The 19,624-nt window shown below is 36.1% G+C and overlaps 1 protein-coding gene across 1 annotated transcript; it reads left to right on the forward strand.

Annotated features, from left to right (window-relative positions):
- Positions 1–1,933: 1,933 nt before the first annotated feature.
- LOC107038663 lies at positions 1,934–17,345 on the forward strand. Its single transcript, XM_015257887.1, has 5 exons — positions 1,934–2,391; positions 6,917–7,372; positions 7,443–7,626; positions 13,441–13,569; positions 16,878–17,345. The coding sequence occupies exons 2-5, from the start codon at positions 6,920–6,922 to the stop codon at positions 17,033–17,035; spliced, it is 924 nt and encodes a 307-aa protein (XP_015113373.1). The 5' UTR covers positions 1,934–2,391; positions 6,917–6,919; the 3' UTR covers positions 17,036–17,345.
- The last annotated feature ends 2,279 nt before the right edge of the window (positions 17,346–19,624 follow it).

The following is a 19,624-nucleotide window of genomic DNA, read 5'->3' on the forward strand; positions in this document are numbered from 1 at the left end:
TGAGAAAAGAACAGGATCCTTTTTTCAGTGAAGCCCATTCGGAAAAAATTGGGAAGAAAATTTAGTTATAATAATGTTGTATTTAATTAAGTAATAATCCAGGATCAATCGAAGGGGCGTCTTTATTGATAATTCTACTGAATCAATTAAACAAAGATCAATCTCAGATTAAGTTGTTCCTTAACATTAGAGAATGGCAATCAAGTATCTTTCATTTTATAAAAGAGAGGAAGAGGACAGACTAAGCCATTCAATCCCGAAACAATAATTTAGTAAAATTTTTGTCAAGATCTTTCGTTCTAGAGCGAAATGAGATCTGCAAAGAAGGATCTCCTCAGAATTGCGTTATCTGTGGGGGAGCATAGGGGAGGCATATGTGATATGAGGGTAAAAATGAGTGATATTAAAAATTGCAATAGAAAAATAGTACTTTCTCCCTACACGAGGAGATAAAACGACAAGAAAGAGCAATTTTCATTGCATTTCTAATCTGCCATACGATTTCATTTTGCTCGGTAATTTTAAGCTATACCCTCGGGACAGTTTTGATTCAGGAATAACTGTTTGAATCAAATAAGAAATGATTCGTCCAAATTTCCGTTTTGTAGAGTTGAATATCGCATAAACTATGTACTAAACAATTTAACAAAAAATTCACCGTATGCAGAATTTACCAATTTACTACGGATTCTTTTTTAAGAACATCGTAAGAACCATTTTCTCATAAGATAGAAAAATCGAGTTCGGGGGGACTCATAATCCCCGTTTGGGTCATTCTTCACGGGCTAAATGCCCACATTTAATTATTTATTATCTCCTTAACTGTGTGATGCAACTACTTAGAATTTTTTCCAATAGTTGAGTAGAGAATATTATAAACATTATCTATGAAAAACATGGGGACAATCGTATACCTTCCTTATTCATCTACTTTAGCTATTTTTCCCCTAGTGAAATGCTTTTCTACTTTTGCAATCGAACATCAGAGCTTTTATTTGAGTCCCATTTGACCCTAAGTTTCCGCACATTTTGAAATAATTTTATTATTTAAACTTTGCAGGTCTAAATTGGAATCTCGATATTGAACCGTTAGAAAACATTTTAAAAATCTGAAAAAAAATTAGAAAGTTTACTTTTGGCGGAAAATTTATGGAATAATCTAAAAATTGCAATTTGTGAAAATTGCGAGCATTTTTTATAAATAATTAATAGACAATCAATTTTTCACCATAAAAATCATTTGTTCGGAATTGTAACAAATTTATTCACACTCAGAATTTTACCAGAAATTCATTTTATGCCTCAAAACGTAAAGTTTTCGAAAGTTTAAACAATTTCAATTATTCATTTCCAAACAGCGAATGTTCAAAAAAATAATAATTCTATGTAAAATGCAATTCGAATGACGCTAAATATTCATGATTCTTGATTCAACTTTTTCTCGCGCAGTTTAATTGACAAATTTGATGATTGAAAATGCTTGAATCTATAGTGTGCTCTGTACCAAGCTGTAAAAAATACTTGGATATCCCTAAATCGCTAGCTATCAAGACAATTCAATAGTCACCCAAGTTTCCCCATTCCACTTCTAGATTATAATCCCTTCCTCAATATTCTCAAAAAAAATAAAAAATAAAAAAACCAAATAGGCCCACAGCGATGCCCACAGAGCCCAACGAAAAGAATTTTCGAAAGTTCAGAGAGCGCTCCAACAAAGTAGTCAAATAGAAAAGTCAAAATAGGATTATCCAGTTGCATCGATACAAAGCCATCGAGTACATACTTCCCTCCTCTCAATCCCCACCACATGAGCGTCCCCTCCGCTCGCAAAACCACGGAATCTCCGTCTCTCTCGCTCTCTCCCCACGCATTTTCATCTCACTCCGATGCATTCACACGCGCCTTGTATACCCAGTTAGTCGTGGGAGGAAATTAGTAGAAACCCGTCGAACTAGTCTCTCGTTTTGTACGGGGCACTGCGTTGAGATTGCTGCTTGACCGACGAACGCGCGCCGGTTCTCCAAGCGCCCAACCAAACGTTACCCACTAAAGACCGCACACGTACTTATATTTTCCCGTTTATTTATTGAATTAATCAGATAATTAGGATCTTTTGAATTCTCGTGTGGTACGTGCAATTAGTTATTACATCGTTGTGAATGATTTTTTTGTGATTTTCTGTTGTGCATCGGTTTATTACCCCTGAGGACAGTCGGAGGGATCAACTCCCGGAATTTTTTCTCAATTTGTTTTTGTGATTTATTGGGAACAATCGATGCTAGTCCCTTGGAGGAGCATTGACTCGTGCTGTTGTGTCTCGTGACCATTATTCTGGAGTTTGTATCAAGGAAATCATTACGTCATGGCAGGAATGCTACCACCTAAGGCATCGTACGTATTCAGTTGCTTTTGATTGACCTTTTAATTGATATTTCTCATTTTTTCAACATCAGTCTCGTACTTGTGAATGGGAGAATGTGGTGATGAATGGGTGAGTGGGGTTGCGGTAATTCTACTGCATGAATCACCCTGGGAAGCCGATTTATTCGTAGCTCGTTCGCTTTTTGCATTTGCCAGGTGCTGGGTTGAAATTTGAATCAAATTCGTATGCAGAGGGATTGGTTTTGTTTATCGAGAGCGGGAGTTGATATAAACTGTGAGGGGCATTGGGGTTTGAACGAAAGACACGTGTTGGAAATATTGGGGGAGAGAAGGCTCATTGAGAATCTTGAATACGGTGGGATATTTTTTCGATGGAATTTCTGCAACTTTTGCGAATGACAGAAATGTTTAATACCTGAGGTTTACCTGATGGAATGGCCATCAATCTTTCGATTCTTCAATATTAAAAGAATTTCCGACTGACATTGTTTAAGGTTTAAATAATACTAATCGAAATTAAAAAATAGTAAAATAATTGATAATCTAAATTTCCGATTGATGATGAATAATACGAAATGAATAATACGAAATTTCTTATAAGGGATTTCCGATTATCCCAATAATCGTTAATCTTCCTAACTAAATTACTGATTAATAAATAATTCGGAATTTGAATATTTGAATTGATGATTACTTCAATAATTGAAATTTAAGAGTGATATGAACGAATTGACTACTTAATAATTTAACGATAATGATTATTTATGGATATGGGTATCTCTGGATGTTTAAATGATTTGCTGCTTCACTTGAAATGTTGTATGATTGAATGGTTGTTGACAGGCATTGATAAATTTACAGGAAAGTTACAGTGAATGTGCGCAAAATGCGAGGTGCTAGAAAACACGTTTTTCTTAAGATTGACCCCTGGGTTTTCATAAATCATGTTTATAATTCCCCAGCTATTGAAAAAAATTCCACCTAGCTATACTACATAGTTTCTACAATATCCAACTCTAAAAAATGGAAATTTCATGAAAGCATTTCTTATTCGATTCAAACAGTTAATGTTGCCTGCATCAACAACACATGAGAATAGAAAAACTCAATAACTTCTGAGAATGCAATAAATTAAGTCATTTAAAATTCTTTTTGGAAATCCATAGGGGCTAGCTATAGGGTGTTGTATTGGGATACACCTTAAAATACACCTCTCCTCTCGCACCTTCATATGTACACCAAATCATTTTGTACATGATTCTACTGCACAGGTTAAACTGTAAACATCGCATATTCAATTTGATGAGAAACACAATGTGTTTTGAATTCTGTTGTGTAATTCCGACGTCCACCTGTGCAATTCGCAACTCTCAATGTCTAACTCGATTTTTCCAACTCGTGCAAATTCAATTTGTGTAATTCCGACAGATGAAATTTTAAAAAATCTCGCCAATCATCTTTTCAGATTTAGACATTCTTTCATTTTTTGAATTCCACATGTCGGGGTAGGGAATGACTAATTTTTAATTAATAAACATTATAAATATTGCTCGTTAATTAATAATTGTTTGTCGAAAGTTGAAGATTTCAAACACTTTGAAATCGCTAATAACGTCACAATGATGGCCCAACGCGGGCCCAATCACAGAATGACTCGAGCAAACCTAGCCCAATCTTCACGTGCACCTTATCCAATGGAACACGGCAAATCTCATCTCTCTCACATTCAAATACCAACGGAGCGCTACCCAGCATTACTTATGAAGATCCATAAAGCCAGAAATGAATTCAAAATAGCGAAGAATTCAATAATTATACAATTGCATCAGCAAATATTCTCCTTCACCAAAAATTGGTTTTTGTAGTCCTCAAGAATCATTTCGCACGGAGAAACGCATATATCATCAGGCACTCAACACATTCATTTCAACTCAATGGAAAAATTTCTCTTCTAAATCATAAAAAACTTGCACATACGCTGATTATCATTACTATTATTCACAACTTCTTCGCCCCCTATTCGACATAAAAATTCCCTCAGTCTCGCAACTTCTTTTCGTATCTCATAATTTCTCTCCGTATAAAAAAGTTAATGATAACCCATCATATTTTAATCTAATTTGATATAAAAATAGTGTGATATAATTAGTTGTAAGTGATTCTAGGAATGTATTAAGGTATATACTCAATCACAAAGCGTAACGGTGCCACGTGAGACACGTACGTATAACGTAGAAAAGACGAAAGGCGCGCGCAAAATACTTACGTTAAAATCCCCGCAAGTGGTGTTACAGTATGCGAGAAAGAGAGAGAGAGAGAGACATTGAAAGAGAGAGCGATGACGTAGGCCCTGGAATTGCGATTCAACTGCGGATGTAATTACAACGCGTATATAACGTATGCCGGAAGTGTGAAAGAAGCGTCGCGCAGATCGAACATTTATCCTCACTCAATGATTATTATTTTTTAATGAAAACACGATCAAGGTCGGTGATTATTGCATTTGTCAATTTTGAAAGATTGATGGAATGATAAACTAATTGCGATGGGTTAATTCCACCTGGTGATGAGTTATAATAATCTCGTGAGAATCATTTCCGTTCTACAATATCAAAATTAATTTCTTGAGCCAGCTATTTGCTCACACCATCTCTTGTGAACAAATAACTGGGAATGAGAATTGCGGGAAGTTTTCACGATTTGAATAGATGAACACTTCACGATGAAGCGAAAAGAATGTTTTGATTTCCTGAGGCATTTGCGGGGGGATTTACAGGGAGAGAAATTTTCTAGGAAAATTCTAGGACGAGTACTGGAAAAAATCACAATTCACCGACTGTGAAAAATTCTAGTGCTGTTAAGGTAAAATTTCTTGGTATTTCTGGTAAAATTTCTGGGGATTTCTGTGAAATTTTCATAGAAATACGGGGAAAGATTCATGTTTTCCCGAATCAAAGTCACTTTGCGCCTCTTTACCCGTGCTAGCACTAGAATTTTTCTAAAAAATTTCTCTCCGTGTACTCTGCCAGTAAAATTTGCAAGTTCTTAGGATATCGGGACTGGATTGCCCATTGTGAATTTATATCTCCACGCATAATGATATGGATAACCACACTGATAGACAGGATTAGTTATTGTTAACAAATGGATGTGGTTGAAGGCTAGGGTCTATTTGTGGACGTCCGCATGAAAAGGGACCACTCTGTCGATATGGAGTTATGTATACTCTGATAATATTTATAACATTCCGCACATTTTGAGTCCAAAATGATCCTCATAGGGTGAAAAATGACGTCGCTGGAGCAGATGAAAAAAACACTTTAACATGAGTGTAAATGGGAGTTGCTGAGACAAAAACGTGAATATCTCGGAAATCTAGGTGACGTTTTTTCGCACAATACGTCGACTTTTCTGGTAAATGTCTCGAAATCTCAGAGCACTAGCGATTTTTTTTTGTAGAATCAAATGAGAGATTCTTTGGTCAAGATGTGTCTCAAATTTTAACACAAGAACTAAATTGGTAATGCGCAAGTCAACACAACTGGAGGATGACTATGAGTTTTAAAATTCACGGGCTATTGGAGTGAGATTTATCAGGCATTGACGATCGATTATATGTATCTAAAAACGAATAATTAGCGCAACAAAATTAATTGAAGTGAAAATTACGAAACAAAGAATAATTAAATTAAAAAATAGTTGAATGCAGCCGAAACCCTTAATTTCTGGACGACTGGGCCACATTTTTTTTATTTATTAAATGACGATCAATAAAAAAAAATTGATCACATGATTATACACGAGTAATATTATTGAAAGGTGAAATAATCAATACAATTTTCATTTATTGATGGAATATTCAATGCAAGTTGACATCGTCCAGAAACTAACTCCCACCCAGAAATTGACCTCTTTACACTAGTAGTCCCCCCTTAAATTAGTGATGCCGTCGAGACTAGTCGAGAATTATTTTGAAGAGATTATCATGGTCCGGAAAAACATCGAAAGTTTTGAAATCGTCGCAATCTCGAAAGACATTGAATCAGTGCATCTCGTTACAATTCCGGGAGGATTTATCTTGCCTGAATCTCGAGATTTTCGGTTTTTTAAGTTCACGAGACGAGACGAGACAGATATCGAGACAAACATTTGAAAAACAGAAAATACTGAAACTCATACGTGATGGATCCTTCCAAGTTCGTGACGAGATGCACCGATCCAATGTCTTTCGAGATTACGACGATTCCTAAACTTTCGATGTTTTTTTAGACCGTGATGATCTTTCCAAAATAATTCTCGCCTAGTCTCGACGGCATCACTACCTCAAATACCTCTGAATCTATAATAGACAACGAAATTTTCGTGATGAAGCTCTAAGAAACTCCTCATGGCGTTTCCCTTCGATTCCGAGATACTCATCATCAGAAATTTGTTCTGAAGTGAAGTTGACGAATTTCCCTCTTCCACTTCACTACTGAATTGATAGTAAAAACGAGACATAAACTCACTTTATCCTTTTTCTCCTCTTTCTTAGGTGATGCCGAGCGAGATTTACCCCAGGCTGCTGACAGTGTGCCTGGTGTTACTCAGTACTCTGGAAGGCATCAAATCAAGTGAACTGCACTCACCCCAACCGAATGCCGAATTATGTCAGCACGGATTGGAATTCTGGTCAACAGAGAAATCTGCCTGCACCCCCTGCACAAAATGCGCTCCTGAATTCACGGTAAGTCCCTGTGCGGTTCACAAAGATGCGATTTGTGGACCGCTGTCGGCACTAGAGTTGGACTGGTCGTTTTTGGGGAGCAGAAGAAAATCCGACGTTAATCAGCGATTAGATGTTACGGAGAAGATGCTGTGGCGGGTTTCTGACGTCGAGGGACGACCGGAAACACTGAGAGCGAGCGAGAGTCGACGGGAAATCGAGGAGGAGCTGATTGCCTCCGGTCTGGATGACGAGGAGGGCTTGATCGATCCTCAACAGTTGCAGGTATGTTCTTGATTCTACTGATCGGTTTAATCGTTCCATAATTAATGAGAATCGGCGATTAATGGTGCAGATATCGCCGGAGGAGCCGAAGGAGAGGCGATCGAGCAATGACAACGATCAATTACCGTGGGACTGGCAGACTAGTGCTCTTGTGCTTGCTGTGTGTGCCTGCATAGTATTCTTTATGGTTGCCGGATGCTCGGCCCTTATCTACGTCCGGCAATGGCGACGGATGAAGAGGAATTTTGAGCCAGGTAATGGAGACAATTGATCAATTCAGGAGTGAAGTGGTAAATCGGTACAGGATTCTTCTTGGCGAGTCGATTTTTTGCATTCTGTTGAATGATAAATTATCTTGATCATGAGGGGCTCTTGGGGGAGGCAAGAGATATTTTTTGTTGGAAATTCTTGGAGATGAGAATGGGGAAACACTTTTTACTGATGATTATTTCCGGAGTGGGATGCATAATTGAAGTTGTATAAACATAAGTTAAATTTTGAAGATGAAAATCTGAAGGGAATCCTAAACCGAAGTTGATATGAATAAACCTTTTGGTTGAGTTCGTGCCCAATTGGCGGTATTGTATTATTGATAATGTTGTATTTAATTAAGTAATAATTCGGCATTAATCGAAGGGGTTTAATTATTGACAATTCTTCAGAATCAATCTTGGAACAAAGATGAATCAAACAAATAGGGGAAGAGGATAGATTGAACCATTCGATTCCGTAGCAATAATAATTAATTCATAAGTGGCAAAATAACACAGGGTCTTATGAGAAAAAGAATTTTTCGAGAGTACACTGAGAGAAAAACAAATAAGTTCTTAAACAAGTCTGGTTGGCGCCACCAAAATCGCTAGGAAAATCTATAAAATCGCTCAGAAAATATTGCTCAGAAATAATTAGGTATCAGTTGCATGAAAACGCATCGATTGCGTGAAAAAAAAATTGAATTAACCTGTTTTTTTCCCAGAGAAATCGTTGGGTAAAATTTTATTCACATCACACACAGGCGAACGAACATCCTTGCAAAAGCTTCATAGAAAGTGCCTAGAGGTCATGAAACGTGGTTCGGTTTTCATGGCCATTACAATAACTACACGGAGAGAAATATTCAATAAAAATTACGTATTTTTTTCGTAATTCCGGGGCGAAATGTGGTTGTAGGAAATTTTACGGAACTGTCACGGAATTTTTCCGGAGCGTTCCGTAATTTTTACTGAACATTTCTCTCCGTGTACCCGATACAAACCGAGAAGTCACACTGAGAGTAAATTATCGTAGTTCTATGGAATATATGTTATTGGATGCACGTTCTTTCATATCAAAATAGAATTTCATTGTTTTAACGTTGTAATTCTTCATTTCCAGAATAGATTCCGTAGAGAGCGTAGATAACGAAATATTTCTTCGAAAATGAGGCATTACTTTATTCAAAATATGTTCCATAACATTGAATACGATTCCATTGATGCCACCTACAATAAGTTTTGAGATCGACGGAACGTGATGCATTCAAATAACTATTAAAGTTCGATGAAATATTCAGGGAATACGAAAGAATATATGATCGATTGGAGCCCTCATTACACGGAGAGAAATATTCAATAAAAATTACGTATCTTTTCCGTAGTTCCGTAGCCGTATAATTAGAAATAGAAATTTTTACTAAATCTGACGAAAATTTTTGACCGAAAAATTCATGACACTAAATTGACATCTAGTATAGCTGTAGTTGGTTCGAAATAGCAGGGGAAAGAATGACTGAAATTGTGTCATGAGAAAAGCTGACGTCACATGAGACTCATTTTTTCAGACCTGACGGGTTTTAAAACGTGACGGAATTTCAGATCCCTATCCTTGCCTCAAATTCAACTTTGAAATTCCCAATGAATTTTTTTCTCGCTCTCAAGACAGTCGGGCAATGATGAAGCGTGTTAAATACGCGGTATTGTTGAAAGAGTTTCTCCGGATTTAAAAGATTTTTTATCATTTCCAATGCAAGACGATATCTCCTTCATTATGAGGGCCGATCACGGCTTATCCCTCACCTTGGCGTCGACCTAACGCGCCCGGATATGCCGTCTCACGTTTCAATACACTCTACCCACTCGTATCAAACGCCATGTTTAGTTCTCTCCGGCGTTCACTCACTCTTTATGGCTCAATAAATTGATCCAATTGGCCACGAAATTGGAAAGGAGAAAAACGTCAAGTACCCGATTATACATTTCTAAACTGTCGACGTGATAGGGCCGGACGGAAATCGGGACGTCACGATCTTATCGAACGATCACGCTAATAATGACATTAATGACGGAGGAAAGAGGGGGATGAAATACCATTTGAGCATGTCGGAATCCTTAGAATCGTAATTACGAGTCAAAAGCCCGGCTAGTTCCAAGAAGTGACGATGGGTGCGAGGCGACGGTGCGTTGAGAATATTATCGTGAACTCAACGCCGTTCACTTCCCGTCCTCGTATCATATACGAGCCCTCGCTAAATGGCACGTCAACGTATCGAATGATCGACCCCAAAAAACAATACAAGGAGGAATGATATTTTTCAATAATTGCCCTTGACTCCATTGGGACTCGATGACTCGACATTGAGATGAAACGGATTTCTATAGGATCGCGTCCGTTCTGCTCAGTGTTTTCCTCTACTCAGAGAGCAAAGTTGGATAAAAAGTATCTAGAAAATCGCGGCAATTGTTACTGTAGGGAAGGTAATCGCGGAGCGAAATTGTAACTCAATGAAATATGATATTATGTTACTAGTGCGTAAAGTTCCACTTCTTCGTACGCACATGTAACATTCATTTCTTTAATCACTTGTGCGCAAAATGCAATGTTACGCACGCTCCACGTGCGCAAAATCCCACTTTCCACACATTGTGATGAAAAATAGTATTCGAAACTCATGGAAAAAGTGTTCTTTGACCCTCAACTTTTACGCGCTCGTATCGAAATACACTATTTTCAGGCAGATGTCACAAAGTAGTAAATTTCGATACGAGTGAGACATAGTATTCACGAGTGTGAAGTTGGAGTGTGAATTTCTTTCACTCTGATGTCATCCAATTTGAATGGAGTATCTCGAAGAAATAAATGCAAAGCCTCCATCCGAGGGAAAGAAATAATCAATGAAAATTGTTTAATTGTAATTTAATGTGATGTCTTATTTTATTTATTCACTTCCTTATTTATTTATTCATTTATTTGTATAATAGTCAAACAGCCGAGGCCAATTACATGACTTAACTAGTGGATGAATAAACTTAAATGTAATACAAATAGTTTACTCAAAGGTACATAGGTTGATAGTAACGCGAGGTGTAAATTTTACTTTATAACATAATACGTAACAGGTCGAAAGGGACGCGATGTACAATTTTCACAGCGAATTTGTTTTGAATTTGCGCGATACATGAGCATTCAATGAAATATTTCATCTCAAATTGAATTCAACTCCACAAATTAAAAAAATTGGAAACATGTCATAATTTTAATGCATGGTAGATAAAAATTTAAGGATAAGCAAGAGAGAATACACTCTTATGGCTCTTTTACGAAATATTTTCATCGGGAACAATTCCACCAATTGACCTCAGTCTGGACTCATCATAAAAGGGAAGGGAGGAGACTTCATAGGTCCAGGAAAGACCCCTCTTTTCATAAGTCATTTGTATTTTAAAAAATTTCAAAAGTGTTTATTTTGGCCCCACCCTTAATTCAAACGATCGATCCTGGGAGAGTTCGATTAAATCAAAAATTCATGGTGAAACGTTTGCGAATGCTAAAAATTTTTCGTCGTAAACCACACAACGAGCGTGTCCAGATGGCACGTGACACTTTAGTACAAACAGGCGGTACGTCTTGACGTTCTCTCATTCTCCCTCTTTTTCGTTGACATTCGAAAAAGATATATGACGGGAAAGGAGTAACGCTTTTTTCGTACATGCTCTGCCTTTGTCATTTTTATTGATCACGCAATCATACACAGCCTGCGATATTGTGCAACATTTGTCGAATGCATAATGATGCTCCATGAGGGATTGCAATTGCGTGATTATTTACATTGCCATGTTCTTTATTGTATTGTTTCAACTCTTGGGGTGTACGTATCGTGTGTTTATTCATGTGGGTGCATTCCGGAGCACGTATGGCATACCAGAGATATTTCTACTACGCTGTCAGAGAATTTGAGATCCAAGCCACGAGTCATTAAGGATCTCCGAGTGGTACAGTCTTTGCAATCATACTTATTCTTCGGAACATTGAATTTTTTACTTTTTTGAGGTAATAAATGTCTAATTGTGATTGATTGAGATTAGACGAGACTGCACGGAGAGAAATTCTTTAGAAAAATTCTAGTGCCAGCGCGGGATAAGGGACGGCAAGTGCCAGCTAGGGGAAATTCCAGTGTTGACACTGGAAATATTAATGTCTATCACGTAAATTTTTTTCATATTTTTTTTTATCGTTATTTTATATCGCTTCGACCCGGTTGGGGTATGCTGCGATGATAATCAAGATTTTTGAACTCGGAATCTTTCACATGTGAGGCAACGAACTTAACCACTGCGCCAAGCCACCGCGCAATTTGTTTTATATTGATGGAAAATTTTCCGTGGTAATACCCAGAGATCTCCAAAATGATCTGATATTCCCCAAAAGCTTTGTTGTAAATCAGTGAAGGTGTTAAGTTTTGCACACGGAGAGAAATGTTCAGTAAAAATTACGGAACTCACAATTCACTCACCGATTGCGGAATCGACTCAGAAAATTTAAGTGACGGTATCGTAATTGTTCACAGGAGATTCAGATGAAAATTTCCGTAAAATTTCCTACAACCACATTTCGCTCTGGAATTACGGAAAAGATACGTAATTTTTATTGAATATTTCTCTCCGTGGAGACTTAAAATCCCGATCGTGCAACACGAGGGATTTTTATGAAAAAACTGACACATTCGCTTCTGTGCAGGGAAGCTTGAGGGAAATATCCAATGAATTTTGAAGGTCAAGGGGTTTTCGGAGAATAATGGCCTCAATTCTGATTTTGGCGGAACAGAGTGCGATGTTCGGAATTATGTGACACTTTTCAGCGAATACTGCACTCTGACTGGTCAAAATTAGAATTGAGGGAGTTATCAAAGAAATCCCCAGAATTTTTATTTGAACAGCACTAGAATTGCTCTAAAGAATTTCTCTACGTGTAGTTGAATGTCGAGTGTTAGGAAATTTATTCATACACGTTTTTATAGAAAAAATCGGAACTGAATCATTTGCATAAAAAAACTAAAATCTATTCATCAATCTATTAATTCTTCTTATTGTGTATTTTTCCTCCTGAATTCTTGTAATCGAAAAAAAGCGCGCGAAAGAACTGCAGAATCTGTCATCAAACTGATACATTTCTAATAGATTTTTGACATAATTCTTCGGCTAATGCGTCAGGATTTCTCATGTAAGTTTTTTTAATGGTCTCTCGTTTTTACACCTTTTATTAGGTTTTACTGTATGCCTTTGGGCTCAATTTGTTCGGCGAAACATTTTTTACTCATTTCCAAATGGTTCTTATGAAACATTAGTGTTGTTTATTCTTCAAAAATGATTGGTTTGCAACGTAAAAACACAATTGCAAAAAAAATGGAATCGTTCCAACGAAAAAACTACCCCAATTGCATTGAAATCGAATGAAAGCTTCGGCTCAACAAAACACTTATGATATGAGTGCAAAAAAACCGTATCTTTCGGAAATCGATTCGAATATTGAGACTTGGAAATATCAAACAATTCTTCCGCATTAATTTTTTAACTATAAACACATTTATCTGAAAAACACGGAATTCTTATTTTCTTTAAATGATGAAACTAAAATTCCGTTACAATGAATCAACACCCATTCATTCCACTTTGAGCATCTCAGATCTTCTGGCATCCGGTCGGGGAAATTCGCCTCCCCTCGAAGACCCCGGCGGTATACCAGGAATTCATGAAAGAAGACAGTTCAAGTTAATTCACATTATTTAAGGGTCTTGTTTTATTTCTCTGTTTCAGCTGGTCTTGAGGAGATATCAGCGAGGCTGAATTTAATGGTGAAGGCCGAGCTGGCCGAGCTCAGCGCAGGCGCCCCTATGAACCCAGGGGATCCTGAAACAAGGTGCCAATATCTGGAAAAACTTCTAGGTAATTAAAAACTCAACTGAACATTTTCATTCATTTTTATTTTATTGCTGCATTATTCCGTTTTGTTTCCTCGATTTTCCATTGGAATTGATGAAAATTTTGTTTTGACACTTTACTCTCACATATGATTAAAGAAACTATTAAATACGTGTGATAAAATTAAATAGTCAATCCTAGCGCATTCGCTGGGAAGTCCTAGGGAATTTCTTCGAAATTTTATTAGTTTTTTTACGATTTCTGTTAAAGATTTCGTAACCTTTTTGTGTGAATTTTTGATGAACGTTTGATGGTATCAAGATAAATAGTTAAAAGTATTCTCGCAGGGATCAAAGAACACTTTTCCCGCAAGTGTCGGACCCTATTTTTTTCACAATGTCTGGAAAAATTTTACTTTACGTACGAGTGATGAAATAGTATATTGTGTTACTAGTGCGTAAAGTTTTCCTTTTTCACACACACGTGCGTAAAGTTCAAGAGCGTGCGTAAAGTGAATTTCGAGTGAGTAAAGCGAAACTTTACGCACGCCTCGTGAACTTTACGCACGCCATGCGGAAAACAACCGCTTTACGCACACTAAACCGTTTGGAAAAATGCACTTTTGAGACAGCGATCACCAAAATAGCATATTCGAACTCCTGAGGCCAAAATTAGTTATCTGGACACGAAAAATAGAAAATTTCGGTTTTGATGAATACAATGCCTTCATTCGGAAGTAAAAACTTGCAAAATTTATTGCAATTCATCCCATCATCAAATGTGCAATTTTCGCCTCAGTGTGCATTGTATAGAAGCCCCAATATCAATTGAATATATTCCACCAATTTTTTAAAAATCGCGTTTCAAAATTACATAATTTTCCAGTAGAAATGAATAGAACAAAAACAATTTCAATGGAGATGTTCTATTAAATGTGTCAGGTGTTTTACTGAATCCTTCCATACATGAATGGACTAACGAAAAGAATTGGGGAATTGAAACATATTCATTAATGACGACTGAAGAGAAAATCAAATTGAATGAATTGAATGAATTGATTAATGATAATTTACGCTGAATGAACGGTCTAGGTAGGATTGAAACGGTTACGCGTGTTCCGTGCATTGAATTAAGTACACAATGCGTATACTTGTGTCCAACAGACGTGGCGGCGGGAGATATTGAAACGCGCTTGAGCCGCTTCGTCTCTTTCGCTCTTTTTTTCTTACTCTTCCCCTCTTTATATACGTTTATTAAACTCCCCTCCTACTTCACGAAACCAACTCCTTCCGTCCGACTTTCATTCACCAGTTCGTATCACGCGATGTTATATTGGATGACAAATGTGCCATGGGCGCGATTCTCTGTAATAAATGCCACTAGGTTTATTGACCACAATTACTTCTCACTAGTCGCAATTGCTTCATTGCCACTCTGATGAAAGAGTATGGTTGTTGAGATGTTGAAATAATTTTTTAGGGTTTTATAATAGTTGGTATGACCGACGGCCGTGGCTGTGTGGTTAGAGTATGGGATTGGCACGTGAGCGACCCGGGTTCGATACCCAGCTGGCGAGCCAAAATTTCTAACACTCTAATTAAAGGGACGACTGTACCTGGGCAGGTTTTTTCCTCAAGTGAGGTTTTCCCTCGTCCTTCGGCGAATGCGGTACAGGGGGTTGGGGGGTGGGATGGGAACAAATCGTAAAAACCCGAAAGGGTATACGAGAGAAAATAATTTAATAGTTGGTATTTGTTAAATAGTAAAAGATTCTTCCGATTTTTTCACTTGAAAAATTTTCCTCGCTTGTCAAAAGCTGAGTTTAATGAAAATATCGAATTTTTCTTAATTCGTCAATATAATATTTGTCGATTGCGCTTTTCGAATCGCTTATTTTTTTTTATTTTAAAGTCATTTTATTCTGTCGTATGTCGAAAAATTCATTGGGCTTCTTTATTTGAAACGTTGGCAAGTGAACTGACAAGGAACACTAGGTAGATGTTCCCCTTCGATTTTGATGAAACATATATGTTTCAAAACTAAAGGAGACGTATGTTTTATTGGCTAACACGCGGTTTTAAGGGGGGAAATTATCCTTGGGAAATGACCACCTTTGAGGGTGATTCTTCAATGCCACCTACAAGGGGGGCGTTCTTGGAAATGTTCATTGCGGTAATCAGTACCTTGTGAAAAATGAAGAGAATATATGTCAAATCATTTTTTCAAAATCTTAATCTCGATCCGATTGATTCCGTGCAGCCATACACATATAAACAAATTTCCTTCTTTTCTAAGAAATTTATCTAATAAATTAATCCTAGAAATAATTTATAGGAAATTCATTCTGTGACATGAATTTTCCAAGTCTTTTTTTGTAGATTTTGTAATAAGGAGCAAAAATAGCAAGAAAAAAATCCAGAACATTTATGGATAAGAATTTTCATAGAATAATGTGAAGAGAATAACTCATGTGGAAAAACCACAATTTCTTGAATTTTTTCCTAGAATCTATCAATTAAAAATCTTACGGCAAAGTTGTTTAATTTCCCACAGAAATCGGCGTAAAAACAGATAGGCGAGAGTAGGGCAAAATGAAACAGCCGAAAAAACGACTATTGACGCAATTCAAGCAAGAAAAAATTTTTTGTTATCAACTTTTTTTTGCTAATTTTTTTATTATTGGGAGTACTGATGAGAATAATAATTTTCCATTCATCTTATAATTCGATTGATTAGATTAGTCTGATTACACTTTTCTTTTTTAATTCGATTGAAATTCAGCATCACATTTTCCTTTTTCTCCCTCTGGGCCTTGTTCTCGACTTTGGATTTTACTGTTTCATTTTCTTGTAAATTAATCCATTGGCAGAATCCCATCCCGTCAAAACTTCCCAATAATTTCCCATTCTACTGAATAGAAAATAATTATTCTCATCAGTACTCCCAACAATAAAAAAAAGTTGATAAACAAAAATTAATAAAAGAAAATGTTTGATAAAATTTTTTTTTTTTGAATTGCTTCAAACAGTCGCTTTTCGACTGTTTCATTTCGCCTCACTCTCCCCTATTTAATTCAATTTCAATAGAATTCTAATAAAACTCAAACAATTTCCACTCATCAAGAACTACATTTGAATAAATATCAGATATTTTCCCTATAAATGCTATTTGTAAATGACATTGACTACCATAATTATTTATTTTTAATAATAATAATAATAATAATAATCATAATAATAATATGCGAAGAGTACATTTGTTAAACGATGATTGATTTCCACTAATTGCCTCCAACACAACATCATGTTACATTCCACCTCTTTGTCTCGCAGACCGGAAACGAGAGACTCCGGTGGTGGCTGGATGGCCGGAAGCAGGGGGAAACCTGTACATCGAAGAGGGAGAAACGCCGAGGAGTAAGCGGGCCCAGATTGCCCGGATTCAGCGCAACATCGAGAGCATTCTCAGTCACAAGACTACCCGGGAATGAGCAAATTTTTTCGCCAAAAACATTTTCTCCTGAATTTTGTATTATCATAAACACAATGTATGCCAGACCAATGTCTGTCGACATCAGTCCATCAGTGCATCAGCTCCATGATTGATGAATTACCCGGAGGAGAATGATTCGCCTTCCGGCTCCCGTTGTCTCGAGTGAACGAGCATCGAGACACGTGGAGCGACCGAAGGCGATGCGCCACAATCTTTTAATGATTATTTATTTTTTATTAGATTTTTAATACCAATTGTAATATAAATCATTGAAATATTGAATTGACAATAAATGAATACAGTCAACAGAAGTCTTGATTTTTTATTTCATGGAATTCATTTTAGTAGCGAAGCGATCAAACGGTCTGAGAATGTCCAAGTACTTTGGCTATTTTTTCTCCAGTGAAATGCTTTTCCACCAGGGATGGCCATCGATATAACAAAGTAAAAAACATTTTATCACTAATTATTGAGGGTTGTTCACCGGCTTCAAGAACTCTCAAAAGATTACGTTTCACAGAAAAATCAAATGTCATTAATTTTTTCGACTGAATGTTGTTTCTCTACAAGAAGAGTTCAGAGAAATTTCTGTTCATACGTAGCTGAACAATTTGCAAGAGAACACGATAAGTATTCCATCCACATAAAAAATTGACCAATAAATGACAACAATTTCATTTATATACATAATTTTTATGTATTTAGATTGTACCCATTATACCGTAGTAACATCAACAATAATTTTTTCCATTCTTATACAATTAAATAGAATTAAACTTTTTAATAATCGTATGATTAAGTGGGCAGGGTGTGCACCTAAGGCTTCTTCATCATTTCTTTGCTTCAGTAATGAATTAAAATGAGATAATGAGTTCGTTTCTCCAATCTAAAAATTAAAGAGTTTCTGAATTTTATTCAGAAAATTTCGTTAAATTTATTTTCCCCCGATTCAAACTCATTCTTTCACTCTAATTGATTACAGATTCAATTTTTACGAGGTTGCATTCATCATATTTTCGTAACCACCGTCCTTTATTCTCTATCATTAAGACTATCTTTTTTTTTCTTTGTAAACTTGATCACAGTGTAAAAGCGCTTGGTGGTCCACTTCAAATATTTCATATTCTCAAAGTGAATTTTTCACATTTTTATCCATTTGTCCAAAATATTGAATTCTCATCTTTCATATCAGGCACTTGTCACTCATTTTTTCTTCTTCAACACTCCAAAAATATGATGAACACGTGTGTTATGTAAAGGTATCTAAAAAGACTCGAGCAAGGTCACGTTATGGAAATAAAATTTTTCTACATGAAATTTTCATAATTTTTGTAAATATCCATACAAATAACTCCTAATGTTCCTCGTTCAATGATCTTTATGCTTTCGAGTGCTGGATAAGTGAGTTCAGATGATCCTGCTTTGAACAAAAATATATGTAAATCTATGTATTATATTAATTCCACGAAAGTGTTGTTCTTCTCTCAATTAACCTAATCCTGTGTCAATTTTTTTTACGTTTTCTTGGAATGCGAGACAATAAATTACTTATTAATAAATAAAACTGTAATATTAAATATTTTCCTCTCGATATACAGAATAATCATTAAATAACTACAACCATTTACAGCAGTGTTTGTGTATATAAGTGTCAGTATTTCATTTTTTTAATTTCTCTGTGACGCGATTAAATATACTTCTTCATTTATATAATTTATTCAATATATACGTGAAATACCCCAATTTTCTGTATTTTACTTATTTCACATTTTCCATTACTTCTTTAATACTCTTTTGTACAAATATTTATATATAAAATATTAATCGAAACAGAGGCATCAGTGCAACCAATAGAATTTGTCAATCTCTCCCCTTCATCTCATGTTTCTCCATTCTCATTCATTAAAAGACAAAATATTCCCCTTGTTTCAATCCAACCAATTAATATCAATTATTAAAGCCTCTGTGTTGCATTCAGCCATTCATCAACTGCAAAAATTCAGTTGATGGCACTTCAGCTCCTGGCGCAATTCAATGACAAATTTTTACGTAATTTTGTATTTCTTCTTCTGATTCTTTCAGTGCAATCGACGAATAGTTTATTAAAGTACTGACGCAGTCGACAAATTGAATTTGTGCTCCAAAGAACTGTTTTTACTTTAGGTGAAGAGTACGGGTTCTACTTTGAAGCATTTTGCCAGCCTGTTCGCTAAGTTTTAAGAATTTAATCCAGATTAATCTAATCCACCTGTTGAAAACCTGATTGACATTGTCTCAGGGTATATTTAGTACGATCTGTTTCCTACAACTTTTGTTCCTCAACTTTGCGGACGAAAAATTTCATCAAGAAGGCCCTAGAAAATTCAACAGGAAATTCCATTCGTTTTTGTCGTATTCTATTGAAGAAATGTTGAGACATTTGACATTTGACATGTTGAGACATTTTTTATAGGAATTTATCGACATGAATTTCATAATTTTTCTTAAAACTCAGAGTTTTGAGTCTCATTTTATATCTCACTTGAATAAATTTTACAAATAAATAAGATTGTACTGATTTTTTCAATGAAATATTTCTCATTAAACG

The sequence above is a fragment of the Diachasma alloeum genome, unplaced genomic scaffold (genome assembly GCF_001412515.2).
Source record: "Diachasma alloeum isolate Michigan unplaced genomic scaffold, Dall2.0 Dall_scaffold_00286, whole genome shotgun sequence".
NCBI lineage: Eukaryota > Metazoa > Arthropoda > Insecta > Hymenoptera > Braconidae > Diachasma > Diachasma alloeum.